The 20,365-nt window shown below is 42.3% G+C and overlaps 1 protein-coding gene across 1 annotated transcript in view; it reads right to left on the bottom strand.

Annotated features, from left to right (window-relative positions):
* Efl1 (elongation factor like GTPase 1) overlaps nt 1-20,365 on the bottom strand; it is a 119,873-nt gene that overhangs the window by 76,958 nt on the left and 22,550 nt on the right. Inside the window, exons 8-14 of the mRNA XM_021644397.2 lie at nt 13,066-13,189; nt 11,833-11,909; nt 11,112-11,248; nt 10,494-10,616; nt 8,113-8,212; nt 1,351-1,502; nt 985-1,151 (exon numbers count right to left, since the gene is read on the bottom strand). Coding sequence (XP_021500072.1) covers nt 985-1,151; nt 1,351-1,502; nt 8,113-8,212; nt 10,494-10,616; nt 11,112-11,248; nt 11,833-11,909; nt 13,066-13,189 — 880 coding nt within the window. The remainder of the gene's footprint in view (nt 1-984; nt 1,152-1,350; nt 1,503-8,112; nt 8,213-10,493; nt 10,617-11,111; nt 11,249-11,832; nt 11,910-13,065; nt 13,190-20,365) is intronic.

Here is a 20,365-nt window from a genome sequence, read left to right as displayed (position 1 = left end):
TACGTCCTTTCTGCCGCTGACACCCTGCTTGGATGTCTGACACATGAGCAACCGATTCCAACCTGAAGCACTGGACATAGCTACATAGAAGGTGAAGAGGGGCGCTCACGGTACGTGACACTCCATGGCAAGCAAACGGCTATTTACTAAGTTCCAGCAAGATGTGATGGTCGTAACTCTTTAACCTCCCACAAAGTATAGGTCTACATACAATAAACAGTGTGCTCTGTCCCACAGCCTAGCAAGGCCTGCCTAATCATCATGCAGCACCAGAGAGAACAGATTGCTAACAGTAGAAACTGAGGACAAGCTTTCTTCAGCTGCTCCCTCCTTCTGCCTGCATCTAACTGCACTCTCCTGGTCACCTACAGCAAAGCTCTTCCCATGAGGCCAGGTGCTTATGTGCCTGAGGGGTGATGTCATTCGTGGTTGACTTGCTTCCTGATGGTCCTGCCTGGCCCTCTGGTGTCTTTCTCATCGCATATTTAATCCCAATGTCTATGCCTTATGTTCCTGGATAATTCTGGCCTACAAACTCTTTTGGCCCTGGCTCAGGCATTTCTCCATGCAGGCTATCTATCTGCTCTCAGACCACCCTGAACAGATTGTAGGCAATGTAAGTAGCACATATCACCTGCTTGCTTCCTATAGCTCAAGTCACTAAGGTTTTGGCTCTGTAACCTCTTAAAGATTGACCAATGCCTTGGCTCCAAAATATCACCAACATCTACTTCTTCCCTCCAGCCCAAAGTGACTCTCACCTTGCTGGATATGCAAACAATGCCTGAAAAGCTGTTCACTCACTTACATGGTTCCTAAATGCTGCTGAAGGAGCCACTTATCTGTGCAAAATGTTACCAAGGCAAGGCAATAGGTGACACAGGAATTGGGGTGTCTTTTGCCCATTTGCCACCACAACAAGCCAGTCTGAAAGTTACCAGACCCTTAAAAATAATGCCCTTGCATTTTAGTCCTAACTCTTACCCGTTGTAAAAAATCAACAGGGCTGTACTTGGGTCCCAAGACAAAAATTTTCTTTCCTCTTCGAGCTATGCCGCTGAACACACGAGCAAATGCAATGAAGGCCTCTTGGCTGCTGTCTTCCTGGGGCACAGGTTGAGGGCTTACACTTGTCATATCCGGTTCATCACCTGCCATGCACAAAAAGATATTCAGTGCCATGAACTGTTTGTACATAGAGAAGAAATAGTGAATGTGAATATTTGTCCAAGAATAGAAACAATATGGATAAAAGCTATGACAAAAAGTTAAAATAAAAGGGACACTGTACAAAGTTAAGCAAAAATGTATCAAATACTTCACACCAAAGCCTATTTAGGAATGCTGTACCTCTTGGCTCCTCTCTCTGGGGGCTTGTTTCAAGGGCACCTCCATCCTGGGTAGAAGCCTGGGGCGCTTGTCCCTGTGCGGCGGCAAGCTTCTCTGCGTGCCTCTGTCTTGCGCGCTCACGTCTCTGCGCCATTTCCTCTTGGGTGAGAGGCCTACAGGAGGCCACAGATATGTTACAATGTGGTGGCACCAATTGCCTCTCAGCTCTCTTTCAAGAATAAGTGCTCATTGGCAGCAGAGGCAATGACCCATTCCAAACCCCTCCAACAAAAGCAGAAAGGGGATCGGGCTCTCTGGCCTGCTATATCCCCAGAGGCTTGGAACTTGCAAACTGGTGCACAAGTGCCCATAGCCCCAAGCAGACCCAAGTGCATCCTTCAACAGATACTAAGTATTTCTTCTAGTATAGGCCAATAAGGAGAAGGAAGAGAATGGCTAACAGGCACCATGGCTTGGAACACCCAGAGAAGCATGCAAACGGTCACTGCAAGAAATGAAGTTTTCTATTTAAGTTCAAAAGTATATCTTCATGGAGAATGGACGTTCACAAGGAAGGCTGCAATGTCAGGCTGAGAACTTGCAACCCAGCAGCACTAAAAGGTCAAATTAAAACTATCAGCCACTGTCGTACACAGGAGACACTCAAACAGAAAAGGCGATGTATAGGTGGGATGAGTGTTAGCAGAGGTCCCTGTGAGTAGAGGGAGGGGCCAATGGCAATAATGGAATAATGTTTCTTTCCTTTTCTTCATGAAAAGTGAATTTAATTTCTATCAGGACACAGAGAAGGTACTGAGAGCTTTAATGCTGGAAAGAGCGTTATAAAAGGTATGGTAGAGAGACAATGGCATTTGCCTTAGGAATCTGCATCTGGAAGGAAGAAGCCAGGCGAGTGAGGGGTCTCCAGCACTGGTCTCCCTTTAAAGTAGGAATTCACATGAACCCTTTGCATGTTCAACCCCAACAAAGAGCAGGAGCAGAGCCAATTCTGGCCCTGGAGTTGGTAGAATCTGACATATTCACCCCGTTATTGGGGCTGAGCATCTAGACTGTTGGGCTAACCCTTGAGTATGACCTTGAACCACAGGGGCAGGAACTGCACTACAGTGCCTGTTCTCAGCGCTGTGCCTTCCTCCCATGCTTCCCCTCACCTGTGACATTACAATTTCTGTTTTACTCTGTAATCTAGACCTTGAAGACAGCCTCAGCTGCATCACGCACCCTGCCTTGCCTCCTTTCTCTCTTTTCTCTTTGCACAACAGAGGCTACACAGATAGGCCCTGGGCACAGGCACTGTCCCCTATCTTCTAAGGAGCCACATGCTCTTGGAGCTAATGATACTCTAATTCAGATTGCTCACTGCTGTGCTCTTCAGGCACCAGCTGCATGGAAACTAGTGTTGCCTGCCTTCCACAGGGAGTGTCTCCGTCTAAGAGCTGGCCCTCCAAGTCAGACCCAGCTCATTATGGCAGTCAGAGTGAGAGAGAGTACTGGAGGGAGTCTGCCCACCACTGCAGGAAATGGGCTCTTCTTAATGGGAACCTCTAAACTCCTGTAAATACACGATGCACCCTGCTTCCTCGCAACCCCAAGCCACAGCTGCTGTTGTTCAGGGGTGTCCGATTTGTTCATTTCCTGCCTCTTTCTTCGGCATCATCAACAGCCCTACCTTTCACTCCTGTTCTTCTACCCCAAGCTACATACTTGGGAAGCAAGTAAAATTTGTGATTGGTGGTACATATATGTAATCCCATTGCTGGGGAAATGGAAACAGAGGACTCCAGCTTGGCCTACTTGGCAAGCTCCAGATCAGTGAGAGGTCCTGTCTTAAAAACAGAAACAAAAACAAAGTGGACAATATCTCAGAAATGAAACACAAGGTTAAACACACACACACAACACACACACATGCACACACACGGCCACACGCATGCACGCACACAAATATCTGAAAGCATGAATTAAAATACAAATGTAGAACACAGTACTCACTGTTACTATTTATTATCATTAGAGTATAGCAAAATAAAGAGCCCCAGTAGAATCTGAAGACAACTGCTCTCCCAACAGGCTCATCACTGGTCTATACGTCATGCTTACAACTTCACAGGTGTTACAGCACATATCCATCACAGCAATTAAAGAAAATGCACAGTATACTACCACTTCACATACAGGAAAACGGACACTTAGAAACAGGGATAATTTGTGCACAGTAGGATTATACTCCAAATAGTGGGAACTCCAGATTTAAAAAAAAAAAAAAAAATCTGTAGCTCAGTGGTACATCGTTTACAAATCATGGAACATATCCTGGTATTTAAGCTACAATACTGAAAATAAAATGAAAAGATTATCTCAGAGAGGAAAAAAAAAAAAAAGAATAAGAAAGTTGAGCCAAAGTTAAATGGATACTTCATGAGCCATAATTCAAGTGCAGTTTATTGGGTCCAAACTCCACAGTCACCATCTTCCACTCAGTAAAAATTAAAAAACCAGCATGTTAAGAAATTTAATTTCACCTTTGGTTAGAAAAGAAGTATAGTTTTATTAAACCCTAAAGCCCAAGGTCATGACATGGCCTATAGAGTCACCATTTAAGTTGACATTGATTGTGTACACACACAGTCTTGGAGCTCTGGACACTTGAGGTGGGAGCTTTGCCAGTTGGAGGCTAGTAGTTTTTGCTGTTGTTGGCCCAACTTGATACCAGCCAGTGTCATCTGGGAAGAGTGAATGCCACCTGAGGACACTCATGCAAGTCTCTGGGGGCATTTTCTTAATTAAAAGGGATGAGAAGGTCCCAGCCCACTGTGGATAGCGCTTCCCTTGTACAGGCAGTCTTGGGTTCTGTATGAAAGGCTGAAGCAAGCCAATGGGAGCAAGCCAGTAACCAGAGCTCCTCCACGGTACCTGCTTTAATTTCTGCCTGCAGGTTCCTGCCATGAGTCTGTGCCCTGACTCCTTCCATAATGAACAGACATATAAGCCAGAAAAGCTCTTTCCTGCTTCAGTTGCTTGGTCACAGTTTATCATAGTGACAGAGAGAAAACTAAGACACCTGGGTATGGAATAAGATCTCATCTAAAACAAACACACAAATAGCTCGATAAACGCAAACCAGACAAAAACAGTAAGCATTTAGAGTGGTCAGTCAGCATAAAGTACGTAAACACGCGCTATTTAGTTACCCACTGATTAATACCTACTGTGCTCACACTGTAACAAGTACTGGTGATAGGAGAGAGAATAAAGCAGGCAGAGGGAACCCGCAGGAGTTACTTAAGTGTCTGTTAGACATCCCCTACTTACTCAGAACAAAGAGAAATTACTTGCTCTGGGGGTACGGAAATAGTTGTGGGCGGTGAGTTAGCGAGGTTACAGAGAACCACCACCTCCTGAACTGAGAGCAGCCACCAGCACTCGAGATAGAGGTGAGAATACTGACTGGAGATGAATGTTAGGTAGGCACACGGATGAGAAAGGAAAAGAGGCCGTGACAGAAGCCTACCCAGCTACCATGCACAATGACCATGTTCTGGCCTCTGACACTGGCGGGAGAAATAGGTCATCAGAGAAGCTTGCTGCAGTCAGTACAGGTGACAACCATGCCATACGGCAGCACAGATAACAGAGAGAAGGTGACCCAAAAGAAAAGAGGTACCCTTCTGATGTGGCTTTTAGCTACTAAAAGCTGGTTCTCAAGGAGGGAGCAGAGCCACGAAAGAACCAGGGACAGCAGGGCAGGTCTTCTTGGAAAATTCCAGCTTCTTATGAAGTACCAGTGAAAGCAAAGGACAGAATACACACAGGGCCAAAAGGCTAGAGCTGCCTGCTTAGAGTTCGGGTGGGTGCCGACATGCTGTAGGGCAGGGCCTACACAGTGCTGTAGAAGACACAGGCTTCGAAGCCAGGCAGGCTGCATTCAAACTCCTGTGCAGTTCTTCTGGCTATGTCACTTGGAAAACATTATCCATTTTTTCCTAAGCTTCTTTAATTTCCTCACAAGTAAAACGGAAACAAGAGCTGTTGCTGGACTCAAGGAACAGAGTCAGTAGTGTTGCAGGAGTAGCCTAACGGCTTACTGAGCCCAAACCAACTGCTAGTTCCATGACAGAGTTAAAGCTTGGCCTGCAACGCGTCTACCAGGCCTGTGCCCCAGAGACAGACAAACAGACCAGAAGAGAAGAGGAAGCCCTGCCACAACCCCATCCACACAGAGAACACAGAGAGACCCAGTCTACAACCAGTGTGGGATGGCTGAGAAACAAGGGCAAAGCCTAACTGCGCCCAGCAGGTGCCCAGAGGTGTCTTGTTCCATTTTTCTCCTCATGTGTCATTATTTAATGTACACTAATCTACACCAAAGGAGGAGAATATTCTACGACAGCAGAGATGAGAATGAGATCAGATCACCCTGCAATGGTCAATGTCTTCACAAAGGCAGTACAGCTTATATGAAAAACATCAACCAGAAGATAGAAAAGAACACAGTGGTGATGGCGACTCTACTCAGGTATATTTGAAAACACTGTATGGTAAAAAGTAAGTATTAAAATGGAGTAAGAGCACAAAGCAAAATCAGTAAAACAATCTTACAGGATAGAATTAATTGTTCCACCAAAACACACTACTATATTAAAACTCTTAAAGAAAAATACCCACAGGAGACAGAATGAAGCAGCAGAGGCAGAGCTACCATTATTTTCTAGAAAAAGATAAAGAATGTGTCACAGAGGGATAGTAAGTGACAAATACATGCATTTCAAGCCTCAGGAGTATGTTCTATAATTCTTCAGCATTCTCTAGTATCTGAGATATTCTCAGTGGTTACATCTCTAATCTGCCGGTATATCTGAAAACTACGCTGTACGGAACACAGAAGCCTTACCTGGAAGAGCCTACATACAGTCACACACGCATTTTCAACTACTCCCTTATTCACTTACTGGGTTACCAACTCCTTACTTTAACCACTCACTGGCTCACACATTTCCTCCTCAGGCAGTCATTCATCCTTCTTCCACACATTCATTCACTCATTAATTCTTTCATTTCTCTTCTGAACAAAAATTCTGGAAGAAGATTCTTGTATTCAAACCACTACAAAAAAAAAGCGCTATAAAACAAAATGAAACAAAAACCTTGCACAGGTTTTATTTTATTCTTTCTTTTAAAGAATAAGCAGAGTTTTATTTGAAAAGAAAAAAGAAGAGACTCTCGAAGATGAGGAATAGCATAAGGACGGGACTCTGCTGATGAAACAGCACAAGTTCCAGAGAAAGAAGCAACGATCTCCTGAAACACGTGGCTGGGGTGGGTTAACTGACAGGACTTATTCCACAGTGTTCCCCCAAGTTCAGTCACTCCATTATCTCCACTGTAACTCCTACAAGACTTAAAATCTCTTCATACAAAAAGAAAAACTCTATCATGACATAAAAAAGCAACAAACACAAATACACATTCTAATAAATATGATAATGAAAATTGTTCCTGAACACTAACAGTACACTTCATACTCTGGGAAAAACTAGGTGTTGAGAATCAATAACTGTGCAGGAGACCTAATCTTCAGTCTCTGAAAAGACTATTCTGAAAGGATAGAGAGATGGTCCAGTGGGCAAAGGTGCTTAGCACCAAGCCCGAGACCTGAGTTCCATCACCAAGATTCCAACGGTGTAGGAAAGAACTGACTCCCACACATTACTCTGTGACCCCCACAAAACAAACATACAAATTAAAAAACAAAACAAAACAAAAAAAAACTTTTAAAAAAGGGCTTCAGAAAGATCACTCTGGAGAATGGTGAAAGGAACACTGCAGAGTCTCGAGAAGGGGAACCAGCTTAGAAGTAACATCAGTGATTCCTAGAGACAAGCAGGGTCTCTAACAAAGTATGCTGGAGTCCAGCCTCTGCTCAAGCCTCCTCTCCTACACACCCTGCTGGGCTACCATCTGAGCCCTGAGCTAGTGTTCCTGCTGATGTTAGCACAGTTCATCTGGGAAGTGACTCAAAGAGGTGCTACTTCCTCTTTCCATCCTCTCCTGGCCTCCTGCCTAGGAATCAGACAGCCTGGCCTTGAGCTCCTGCTGTGAACCTCCCACTTCTCAAGAGGTGTAGGAAGAGCCTCTGCCATGCCACACTTTCTGTCTCTGGTCCTGGAGCCTTAACTCTCTCAGAGCCTTCCCATGCTGTTGCCCCTCTGTCTGTCCATGTAATTAATAACTTCTAAATAAAACAAAACTCCTTATTCTCTAGTAATCTGTCTCAGTGTCCTCTTGAACCTCCTGCCTCATCTAAAACCTAACAGCACCTAACTAGCTGGGCAGGCAGGAACCTGGGAAGAACACATGGAGAGCAGGAAATGGAGGACAGATGTTTCCCCAGACGCTGAACTTGACACATCCCCCACAACCTGCCACCACTGCAGACACACAATGTACAGAGAACTGATGGTCAGACATCAGTCTGTACGGAGGCAGACAGACCTAGAGGCAGGGTAGGCTTGGACTACGTCATGCCTGACATGTTCTATAAAAGGTTATCTGTCATTACTACAGCTGTTACTAGCCTTTACATTTTTATCAGTTCAGGTCAATATTTGAGGATAGATGATTAACAGATTCTAAGTTAGCACAGTGTACTCAATTCCAAGGCAGATGTGAGGAAGAGGAAATATCTGTGCCCAGCTATACTATACGCCCACCAGCCAATCACAAGCCTTTTCCCTAGCCCAGCCCAACTGCCCTCTTTCTTACCTTGGCTTATTCTGAGGCAAGACTTTCACATCAACTGCAAACATTTTGGAAACAAAGATAATAACTGGAGCAGTATCCTCACTTCCACATTTCATAAAAGCTAAATAAACAGGAAGCAAAGTGTCACTCATTTTCCTGTGATTGAAAACTTAGACTTTTGAGAATGGCAATCACATTTAGAACACAGCATCATGTAAACATGTAACTCTTTAAAGACATGAAAAAAATTCCACTTAAGAGTTTACAAGGAACGAACAGTAGAGGAAGAGCGAGAGTTGGAAGATAAAGAAAAAGAAGCAAAGCTGAAGGGCAGGTACTGGGAGGTTCTTCCCAGAGGGACATCTGGCAATAGGGCTTGGCCTCAACACTAACACAACTCAAATGTTTCTCTATATCCAAAAGAGAAGGTACAGAACAAAGTCCTGCTCTAGGACTGAAAGCCAATAATGGAGTTCCTTCAATTTTTTCTAACCCCTTCTAACGGCAAACTAATGTATAAAATACATAAAAATAATGTGATATCAGGGCTGGAGAGATGGCTCTGCAGTTAAGAGCACTGACTATGCTTTCAGAAGACCCAGGTTCAATTCCCAGTAGCCACATGGCAGCTCAAACCATCTATAACTCTAGCTCCTACTTCTGGCTTTCATAGGCATCAGGTAAGCATGTGGTATACAAATATACATGCAGGCAAAACATTCACATGCAAATAATAATGATGATGATGACAATAATAAAATTGTAAAATAATGTACCAGGAAAGTAACAAAACTCAGAAATAAAGATTGAGCGCTATAAAAAAAAGTCAATTCTCTAAGAATATAAAGTTTAACACAATTCCTTATCAATATGTCACAACCTCAGAGATTCTGGTCTTTTTCATAACCTATAACAGAGACTGGTTATCAGTTTCTAGAAAAACTCATTACCTCAAATCAAAATAATTTCTATAGAGAATGCAACATTAAAAAAAATAAAACAAGGTCCATGGTGGTGGTGAACACTGTTAATCCCAGCACTTGGGAAGCAGAGGCAGGTGGATCTCTGTGTTCGAGGCCAGACAGGTCTTCAGAGCGAGTTCCATGACAGCCAGTGCTACATGGAAAAGCCCTGTCTCAAAAACAGCAACAAAAATCAAACAAGAAAACTACAGGAAGCAAGAATGGAGCAGTGTTGAGCATGTTGATTGCATCACTCACACTACAGCTAGAGAACATGGAATCAAGAGCAGGAGAGACAATGGTTATTTGGCCCAGACGAGAAGGTGGAAACACTGAGCAGTATTTGGATTCTGGATGTATTTTAAAGGAAGGACTTGCATTATATGACAACAGAGTGGGTAGTGGGGTGTGAGGTCACTATAAGAACCACTGATGATTCCAGGGTCTTGGGGCTCAGCAGATGAAAGGGTGTACACAACTCTATAACAAAATAATTGGGAGAAGCAGTTTGGGAGTTGGGGGCATGTCAAGTGTGTAATGCTTCTGAAGCAGAGTGGAGGCGATGTGGGTAAGCTATGAAAGTCTAGTGAGTCTGGAGTTCACAGAGTACCTGTGCATGCAGATACAGATGGGGAAACTATGAGCACATGTCATGTGAAGTCAGAAGGCCAGGTGAGCTTCTGCACCAACAGTGATTGCAGAGAAAATGAGGTGTAAAGATGGGATCCTATGTGACATCCAAAGTCAAAAAGCTGGGGACAAAGTAACATGAGAAACAGCAGCCTGTGGACATCAAGGAGGACCATGTTCTAAGGAGGAATTAGTAGTCAACTATGTCAAATGCTAGTGACACTAAGTGTCAGTTGAGGATGGGAAACTGCCCATCAGAGTAACAAAGTGAGAGTCAACAGCAGGCCCAACGACGGCCGTTTGTGGACTGGGGCTGCAGCGCTTACAAATTCCAGTATTTGTAAGAAGAACTGGAGACAACGCAAACAGACAGATGTCCACAGAACCTGGTGCCCACAGAACCTGGTGCCACAGAACCTGGTATGCCAGTGGCCCTCATATGAAGAGTGTGTACCAGCAGCTCGTAAGCACTGCTAAGTCCTAGGAACCACTCTTGCAGTCCCTAGAGGACAGGCATGGCAGTGACTTCAGAGCTCAGAGAATACACACTTGGCTATTTATAAAGATGGAATACAGTGGGAGCACAAAATGAGACCAGAATAGCAGGCAGGAAGGAGTCTGGGTCAGCAGCTGCTACCCAGAAGGCTTAACAATACGCCGTAGTAAAAGGGAAACTCCGGGGAGCGGAACAAGAGTTGGTGACATGGTTAGTCCTGAGAGTGGTTATTTGTGTAAATTAACATTTGGCAAAATAGGACAGCCTGGACAGTCAATAGTGCAGAATACTGCAGTGTGTCTGTCTTTCCTTACCTGCTTTCAGGGCTTGGGTTTCCAGTGGAAGAGACTCAAACGTCTGTGATCCTGTACACATCAGTTTCTCCACTCGCTCAGATGTCATGTCAAGGGGACTGGGCAGTTTCTGACACACCATAGCTGAGGCCTGGTGTTAAGGATTTTATACTTCCGGTGCCATTCACCAAGGCAGAGAGACTGCACTAACAGGGAGACAATCAGGCACATTTTTACAGAAATGACCAGGCTGTAGGACAACTCTGCTTTCAGACTCACATCTCAAAGTCTGCACATGCTTCCGGAATGTTCCTTGACTCTAGATATCTACTTTCCCAAGTCCCAGTGAAAACTTTTTTCATATACTTTATAGGTTATTTTATTATTATTATATTTTTATTTTAGAGAACAAATATTTTTTTTGAAAATACTTCCTAGAATTAATATTAACCAGTATTAGCATATCAGTTTTTCTAGTTATTTAGTACTGCTTCAAGACAGAACACTGAGTAAACAGAAAGGATTTACACTGGATTGGAATGGGTTATTTCCAGAGAGTTATCTGGTTGCCAACGAAATATTGTTTTTATCTCATTTTATAAAATCCATCTAATTAAAAGCAATTAAAATAAAGGATACAGAGAACAGCATGGGATATGGGCAGCCATTGGCTGCAAATGGCATTAACCTGGACTTTAGGGTCTGAATGTCGTGCCTCCCGGGCTCCAATTTTTAATCCTAAAGAAGTCACAATTTTATCAATTTTTTCCTTGTCCCTATGGGAAAGATTAGAGATAAAAGGTATAAATAATATGTATGAGTAGCAAGGAAAATTAGTTCAATTTTATTTGACACCACTTTTTTTTTTTCAGAAGAGGCTAAAAATAAGTAAAGGTATCCTGACAAGCAGGACTCCCCAAGCTCTACCCTGACACTGTAAGACTCTCTCATAATCTTGCATAGAGTACCATTCTACAATTTACTAAAACAAGTTATATCTACTGGAGCAATTTTAGAAATTAATGCTAGCATTCTGATTTTGCCCACAGGATAATAAATTTACAGAGCCAGCTTTCTCTCCACCACAATTACTATTTCTTTAGACCGTGCTTACATAAAACAAGGCCCAGCGCTCCCTGCAGCCTCTGCTCGCATCACCCTAGCGGGCTGCAACACACTTCTGTTAGTCCTTCCTGTGCTACAGCTGCATGCACCCCTTTAAGTTGTTTCCCAGTCCCAACCCTAGCTCGTCTGTGATCTCTGCTCACTGTCCAGATCAAGCTCAGCTGTCTAAGAGACTCAGACTGCAAAGTGGATAAACGATCCCGCCCAAAGATAAACAGTTTCGCAATAGTCTTACTTTTTCAAGACTGCGTCATACAAACTCCATATATTTTCCAGGATCAACTGTACAAATAAAGGTTTCTTTCCTTTGGCCTGCACAGATAAGAACATATCAGCTTCAGTTCCTGAACATTCACAACATTCACATCCTCATCCCAATGGGGCGATGTCGGCGTGGCTTATTTCTGCTCAGAATAGCTATTCAATGGTAAAGACAAAAGTTGTGGTCTAAATAGACAGTAATTCACAACCGATAAGCCGCCACCAGTCTCTTCCTCTAGTAAACAGAGGGTGCTGAAATAATGTCAGCATTTGAGGGAAATATCTCAGGGGCTGCCCTACAACTGCCATAAAAAACAAACACCAAAAAACACAATATCCAAGCCGCAAGTGGACTTCACTGGGTGCATGGGGGCTCTCTTCCCAGGCTTGTATTTCCTATGTTCATGTTTCTTGTGTTCTTAAACATGAGAAACGGTTCATTATTTTACTCATGGACTTTATTTGTTCCACTGAGATAGACACACACCATATCTACAGAAAGTCAAATGTGGGAATTTTAAGAAGTACTTGCCACCCATCAAGTTTGACAACTAGTTCAATCCCTAGAACTCACACAGTAAAAGGAGAAAACCAACTCCTTTAAGGAAAAATGTAAATTAATGTCTTTAAAAAATCAAATGTGAGCTGTGAAAACTATTGGTTGTATGAATGCTATTGCATAAACATATATAGACAGAACAAATCAAATACCTCCTTTCTGAAGAGCCTTTGGCATCCTTATTGGGAAATTAAGAGCCACGGCCTTGAACGACTAGTTTAAAGTCATCAATATACACAAATGTGACTTTCACAGCTTTACTCACAACATGAAAAAGAACTACACTGTCTAAACTTAGATGAATACACAAGCAAAATGGTGTCTTCACAGTGCCTAGGATCTAAGATTTAGAGTACTCGGAAACTTACTGTAACTTACTTTTAAGAGACAGAGCATCACATTTCTCAGGTTGGCCTTAAACTCCTAGGAACGGCCCCCGCAAGGAGCTGGGACAACACACATAGGCAACTGTGTTTAAAAACATGGAGCCCTGCAGAACAATGCTTGATGTAAGACTCGTGCACCTGCTCCAATTCTGTGCCTCCGTGAACTCGGCTGCATAAACTAAGGCCGAGCTGTTTCTTCTACTACAGCTGGGACGGTAAAGCTTTCCATGGCCAACAACCAAACCAACACAGACCACACTACCTGGTCGGCTTTCATGATCTTCTTAGCCTTCATGTTTATATAATAATCTCCCCACAAGGTTTTCAGAAGAACTTCCTTCTTGATGCCAATTTTTTGACTATAGATTCTGGCAAAGTGCTCAATTCTGAAAGAAAATCAACAGTGCATGCTATAGCAGTAACAATGAATACAGCTAACAAGACACTATTTCTTTGCCACACACTGTTCAAAATGCTTTATATTACTAAATTAATATTTAACTATCCTACAAACTTTTCTCATTTTATAAAAAAGGATAATACTACAAAGATATTTCACAGTTAATCTGGGATGAGCCATGTGACTCTGAGGTCCATGTCAATGTATATTCTACACACTCTCTAGGCTGCAGCTCCCTTTTTTAATTTTGCATGTGTAAAATTTGTGCAGAGGTTAAGGAAGCAAAGGTGCCAGTTGCCCATTATAACTCTACTAATTACAGAGGTTACTTTTGGTCTTCTACTGTAAGTGTTGTCATTCACAAGGGAAATGGACTCCAGAGCCCCTGATCTGCCAAAACTAGAGACACCGCATTCCGGAATAATCAGAGAGATACACACATTTACTCTATTATTGTCAACCCACACAGAAACTAGCTAGCACCACAGTTTCCACCCACTGGAGAGGAGTCAATCAGCACCAAGGTATAGGGCATTCTCTGGTTAAAGGCCTTAGAAACCACGTTCACACTGTAAACAGTATTTCTCATTGTGTCGAGAGCTCGAAAAGAACTAGCATCTTAGAAGATGCGGAACAAGACAAAAAGACACAGCTCTTCAACATGAGAGCCTAAGCTGATGCAGGAAGGAACAGCCTACAACCACAGTGATAAGAAAGGGAAAACTGTTCTTGTTTGAAGGCGGCACAGTCATGTTGTGGGCTGGTCTGGTGCTCTGTATTTAATTGTTAATTGCCTGTCCCTGGAGATCTTCACTGTTCTATAAGCAAGTGCTCACATACACCAAGTGATGCTGTGTAACCTTGCCTCCCAGTTATCTCTGATTGGCCAATAAAAATGCCTACACCTACGCTGGGCAAAGAGAGTTAGGCAGAGCAAAGGTTGGAGGGCTTGGGAGAGTAGAAGGATCATGGAGAGAAAGACAGAGGAGGAGAAAGAAGAAAGGAGTGGTCACCATGGGCTAGTGTGAGGAAGAAGCACGTGGCCTGGAGGAGGTTGCTGAGGACTGGTATGATAGAGAAAAGCAGCCCAAATGGAAAGCGTGTGCAAGTATTAAGGAAAAATTTGGATGGGAAGTAGCCCAGGTAGGAATAATAAGAACAAGTGGCATTGGCTGTGGGGCTAGGAGGTAACAAGGTAGCTTAGGGGTTTATATCTGCCCAGTCCTAGTGCTTTAGGGTTATTAAAAATCTAACAGGTGTCTGTGTCTTTTATTTTGTGATAGTAACCACCACATTAACAATCATATGAATCATACATGGTCATCCATGTGGAAAAATTCAAAAGAGCCAACAAAATTGTGAATGGAACTAATGACTGACTAAAGCAAGATTGCAGCCAAAGCTAGCAAAGACAGTCAATGTTTCCCTACATGCCAGTAAAGACAGATAGGTGGCAAATAAGTCTGTCTGGAACAATGACAACATGAAATGCTCCATGTTTATAGAACAATAGCCACTTCATTTCTGATGGGAATGCAAAACAGTACAGCCACTGTGGAAGACAGTGTGGTGGTTTCTCAAATGTCTAAACACACTCACATGTGATGCAGCAATGGTATTTTAAGTATTCACATAAACTGAAAGCATATGTCCATGAAAAATATGTCCGTGGATGTTTATAGCAATTCAATTCACAATTTCCAAAATTTGAAGCAAGCAAGCAAAGTTTCCCTTAAGCAAGTCAACACATAAGCTGTGGTACAACCAGAGGAGGGAATATGACTCAGCACTAAGCAAAAACGAGCTATTACACCACAAAATTACACAGAGGCAATGAACATGTTTGTTGCTAACTGAATGAGGCCAAGCTGTGAGAGACAGGCTGCTGACTCTCCTGCGTGGCAGCCTGGGGAAGTCTAACCTACGTTGAGGCTGGCCGTGGCTGGAGGGAGGCAGGAATGAACCTACTAGTGTGTAAAACTTCGTTTTCTGTGCGATCCAACAGTTATTTATTTAGCAGTTGTTTTCTTTCTTTCTTTTTTAATTTTTCAAAAAGGTTAATTTCTCTGTAATCTTATTATTTACTATTAGCTTCTGGAAAAGTCGAACTGTTCTGTATGGAGTGATGATGCAGGTCACAGCTCCAAAAGTGAACCCCACTGGTGCCAACACTATTTCAGTGTGTGTTTACCCATCACAACAAATGAGCTACATTGGTGAAGGAGGAAGGTCATAGTAAACCTATGTATGGATGAGCTTGTGAGATTTGTACTTTCCTATCAATTTTGTTGTGAACCCAAATCTGCAGGGTTTTTTAAAGTTTTTTTTAAAGAAAAAGAGAAGGAGGAATAAGAAGAGGATGAAGAGGCAGAGGAGATCTACCATTTTCCTCACTGAGGAAGGAATCCAAGGATAACATACTTCAGTCGAGCCTTTACATGTCAGCTAGGAAGCGCAGGGGTTAATAGTACATGAGTTAAGTGATATTCAAAGAAACCACAGGAGTTGACGTCAACAATTACAGGAATGAGAAATGCTAAGAACATCACCCAGTAGCTCAAAAAAAAAAAAAAAAAAAAAAAAGCAGAGTACAGACAGCTGAAACAGTAACAACTGACTCTTCTCACCGAGGACAAAGGGAGAGAAAAAGAGCCAGAGATCCAAAACCAAATTAGCTATAGCTGCTGCGGTTCTGAGGCTGGCTACAAGAGGCTCTTTCTCTCTGTCATCTGCTACAGTGTAAACTTCATTTTCAACTTGATCAAATAGGTACTTACTTAGAGGTTTCCTTCATATTTTTTTTTAATTTCCCCAAATTTTAGTTTCTATAAAATCTGTACTATTAATTACTGTTTTTGCTTTTTTGAAATAGAAAACTCTTCTTCGCTCTACAAGTCTTACTCCAAAGACCTGGAAACTTCTGCAGCTTTCCATTACTGAACTGCTAGACAAATCGCTACTGTCTCTCCCTGAAGGATTGGTATTCCCTGGAAAAGTCAGGTTGGAGAATGTGTTCAGGAAATCAGGACTTTGTGTGGCTACAGGCTTCCAACAGTGGAACTTTGGAGCTGCCTATGGGTCCTGGATTGCGTTGGCAGTTCTTAATGGATGTCTGCAGCCTGCTTGACAATCTGTATCTAGAACTAGAAAGCTACAGAGACAAGGTCTCTGAATGTTTGTCTAAATAAAGCTTTGCCCCATAACCAGGAAAACGGAAAGAACACCTGGCTTCTTTCACCTATCAGTGCAGTGTGCAGGAAGGCAAAAGCAGAGCTGCCCAGCAGGGTCAGGCCTGCTCCTGGTGGCAAAGACAGGAGCACTCCAAGGCACCTCCTTTTTCTGCGCCCATTTGACTGACACATCCTGGTCAAACCTCCAGTAGCTGGACTCTGTACATTGTGTTTTTACATTGATATCTTTCATGTAGCAAACCTTTGGATGCCTTTTTTCCTTCTTTAAAATGAAGAATTTTATGTATTTGCCAAAACTGTTTAGATGAGGAGGATTACCAGTATGGCTTTTGTTTTGTTTAGTTTTTTACCTTTATCTGCATTTAATTTATTCCTGTGCTTACCGTAAGCTTTTGTTTCTTCAGAGATATCCTTTTCTTCTGGGTAGCCTCCTCTTCTGGCTTTGGAACAATCCCAGTGAGGATCATCTTGATGTGGCAGGGGAGCTCATGCACGGGTTAATCCAGCCATGAGCTCCGTTCCACTGCATCTTAGGAGCTCTGTTCACTGCCTATGCCCAATGACTACAGAATCTACAACTAAACCTTTAAGTAAGCATATGCAGCACCAATTCAGCACTCTTTTATGGCCACTGACCCTGTGTCAAGCCCCACTGTTTGGGCTGGGTACACCTACTCTTTCTACCATTACACACATTGCTTCTTTAAAGTGATGTCTTGGTGGCTTGAAAGATATGCATACCTTGTGACCTGAGCAGTTTCACTGGTGTTCTTAAAGTGAACATGAAGATTTGAACCTCTTGATTTGCATGATTTTGTAGAGCTTAAGAGTCAAGAGACTAGGGAAACACCTTTACAGGTGACCTCAGACCACACACAGTAAGAGATCCAGTATAGTTTTTATTTCATATTTTCAGGATTTTCAAGTATGTTAATTTATGTTACCTAAATCAAGTCATATTTCCTTTTATACTTTTTAATATTGTCACATAAGTGCCCCATTTTAAATTCTAAAAGTGGTAAATATTTTCATAAATACTCTTTGTCAGAACTACAATTATAAGGTATTTGCCCTGCTGCTCAGGCCACCATCTTGAAAGTTTTCTGCAGTTAGTGACACATGCAGGGAATGTCAGGTCTTCAAATCTTCCTTCAGGTTTTTACTCTACCATAAGCACAGTTTGCTTACTGACCTTGACCCAGTGCCCATTATTACACAGTGGCTTTATTCATGCTTTGGTACTATGAACAGAATAGTTACACTTTTAAAATATTGATAGTTTCTAACACAATTTCTCCATTCTTGAAATCCAACTAATTTCCTCTACAAAATAATTTCAAATTAGGTGCCACAAATACTTTGTGAACATAATCCAAATTTATAAATCTTTTGTCAGCCTCACTGACTGACAGCTCCATTGTGGGAAGTGACTGAGCCACATACCCTTTGCCCTCCAAGATCCCTGTGGATTAACATTAATTGCAGGCATCTTGGGTTTGTTGCACAGAGAAGTTAATCTATGAGGAAGGGCTTTTTCATTGTCTCTGCTGTGTTTCTATTCAATAGGCAGTGGCCTTCATTCTGTAAGCCTAAAATAGGAATTTAAGATTCCCGAGAATTCTCACCCAGAGCAGTTCTCCTGAATGAAAACTGATAAAAAGGTCCCACCTAGGACACCGGGTCCAGCCTCTAGCCATACTTAGTAGCACTGCATGTACAATGCAGAACCCTCATCTAAGTTTTTTTTTTTTAATGAGCTCATTTCTACCTTTTGTGACACCTGCAGCTGTCACTTTCCCTACTCACTGATACCACAGAAGACAAGTGTAAGGATGCCATCTGTACTTTTATTTCCGTAAGAATTTCCTCCTAAACTAACTTAACCTTGTTGAGAACAGGCAGGAGTTCACCCATCTATACATCTGAGAACAGTGACCAGTAATACGTAAAAATGGAGAAATATGAAAGGGACTTCCTTTTCTATCCATTCAAGACTCCTCCTCCTTCTCCACACACAGCAAACTTCCTCCACTTTGTAAGACTTAGACTCAAATTAGGATAAAACAGGAAATTACGGAAATCCTTATTATGGACAAGCCCTCCACCTTGTGGCTCACTAGCAGAATGCTCACTAACTAGTATAAGAGGGCTGGGCTTATGCCATTTTACTTTTCTTTTGGTTTTTTGAGATAGGGCTTAGCTAAGTTTATGTTGACCTGGAACTCACTATGCAGCTAGCTCATGCTCCCCTCAAACTTGTCTTCTTTCTGCTTCACCCTGCTCAAGTGCTGGATTATAGGTACGAGCCACTATGCCTCATTATGTTATCTTTTTAATTAGAAAAAAAGAATTAGAAATCATTTTAGCCCAGTCCTCTAATTTTTCAGAATGTGACAATACCAAACTACTGACCAGGTGGAGAAAGGTCCATATTTCCCATTCTCTCTGTACACCAATATCTGCATTTATTTAGGTTTGCTATAATCTTTCAGGCACAAAGTTGACTAAGGCGCCTATAAACTGTAATTTATTAGAAATGGCCCCTGCATACACAGAGTCAGGGTTGGGTCTCATTATAGTCACCTGCCACCATATGCTGGGAATTAAACTCAGGACCACTAGAAGAACAGCCTCTGAGGCATCTTAACAGCCTCTTAACCTCTGAGCCATCTCTCCAGAGTTAGGTCTCTATCCCACAGGGATGACCCAAGAGAAGAACCATGAGAAAAAAAACCACATGACCCAGTAAGGTTGACTTAATGTTACCGTCAGCTCTGTCCCTTTGCAGCTGAGCAAGGCTGAGCAATCTTCAGTGCTTCTGAGACTTAGATAATAGATGGTTGTGAGAATTTAATCAAATAACTCAAAATGACTAAATGCCTAGCATATGTAGATACTCGGTAAAGCCTTTTTTCCATATTAACCTCCACTAGCACGGGAATAAAAGTAACTGTACTTGTTCATTGATGAGCAAAAGCTTTAAAACACACAAGAAACTGCTAAGAGAGGAACTGAACTATGCTTAGAGTAGGAGAATAGTCCAAGAGGCTCTGGCAAAGATACAACAGAAACTCAATGGAGGGACAGGCTTCTCAACAAGGGCACTAGAATAAAAAAGTAGTCAACTTCAACCCAAGCCACATACTTTACACAATTATTAACTCAAAATGAGTCAGAGTTAAATGTAAAAAGGAAAGCCCTAAGAGACATGAAAGTAGAACAGAGGCTGGTTGAGAAAGGGGAATAATGGGGGAGAAAGGGGATGAAGAGAGAGTGAATATGATCAAAATATATCATGTACATGTATGAAAATGTCATGAAACCCACTGTGTGTAATTAATATATGTGAATAATAACATTAAAAAGAGAAAGAAAATCCTTAGGGTATTGAGGGAGGCAAAAAGTTATTAAACTTGATTCGAAATGTAAAACTTAGAAAAAGTAGTAAGCTGATTCACCTAAATTAAAACCTTTGTTTTGTAAAGACACAGCCAAGGGGAATGTAAACTTAACCACAGACCAGAAAAAAAATATTTGCGAGCACACACAAGACAAAGGCCCAACATCTACAATTTACAAAGAGCTCTTCAAAACTCAGCTGCAGAAACACAATAGACAAAATGGACAGGAAAAGACCTAGGAGAACAGAGATGTTAGATCAGCAGTGGGGAAAGACTGACCACACTGGCAGTCAGAAAATATGGATTCAAACCACAGTTATCAGCACACCTCCAGAGAAAGACCAAAATGACAACAGTGATGGCACCAAATCATGATGACAATAAGAGGAAGCACCTGGGGACGTAAAGCGGAGAAGTGCTTCAGAACGCTGTGTGGCGATTTCTTTAAATCACTGGTTGGATAAAGAGTGCTTGGCTACATTCACATCTACCTGTAATGTCCCCGAACTGGAAAAACCCAAAGGTTCTTTATGGGTGAATGGATAAACTGTGGTAAATCTACACTGTAGA

Source organism: Meriones unguiculatus, chromosome 14 (genome assembly GCF_030254825.1).
Source record: "Meriones unguiculatus strain TT.TT164.6M chromosome 14, Bangor_MerUng_6.1, whole genome shotgun sequence".
NCBI lineage: Eukaryota > Metazoa > Chordata > Mammalia > Rodentia > Muridae > Meriones > Meriones unguiculatus.
Note: the sequence above shows the minus strand (reverse complement) of the source record. Positions and strands in the feature narration are given on the sequence as shown.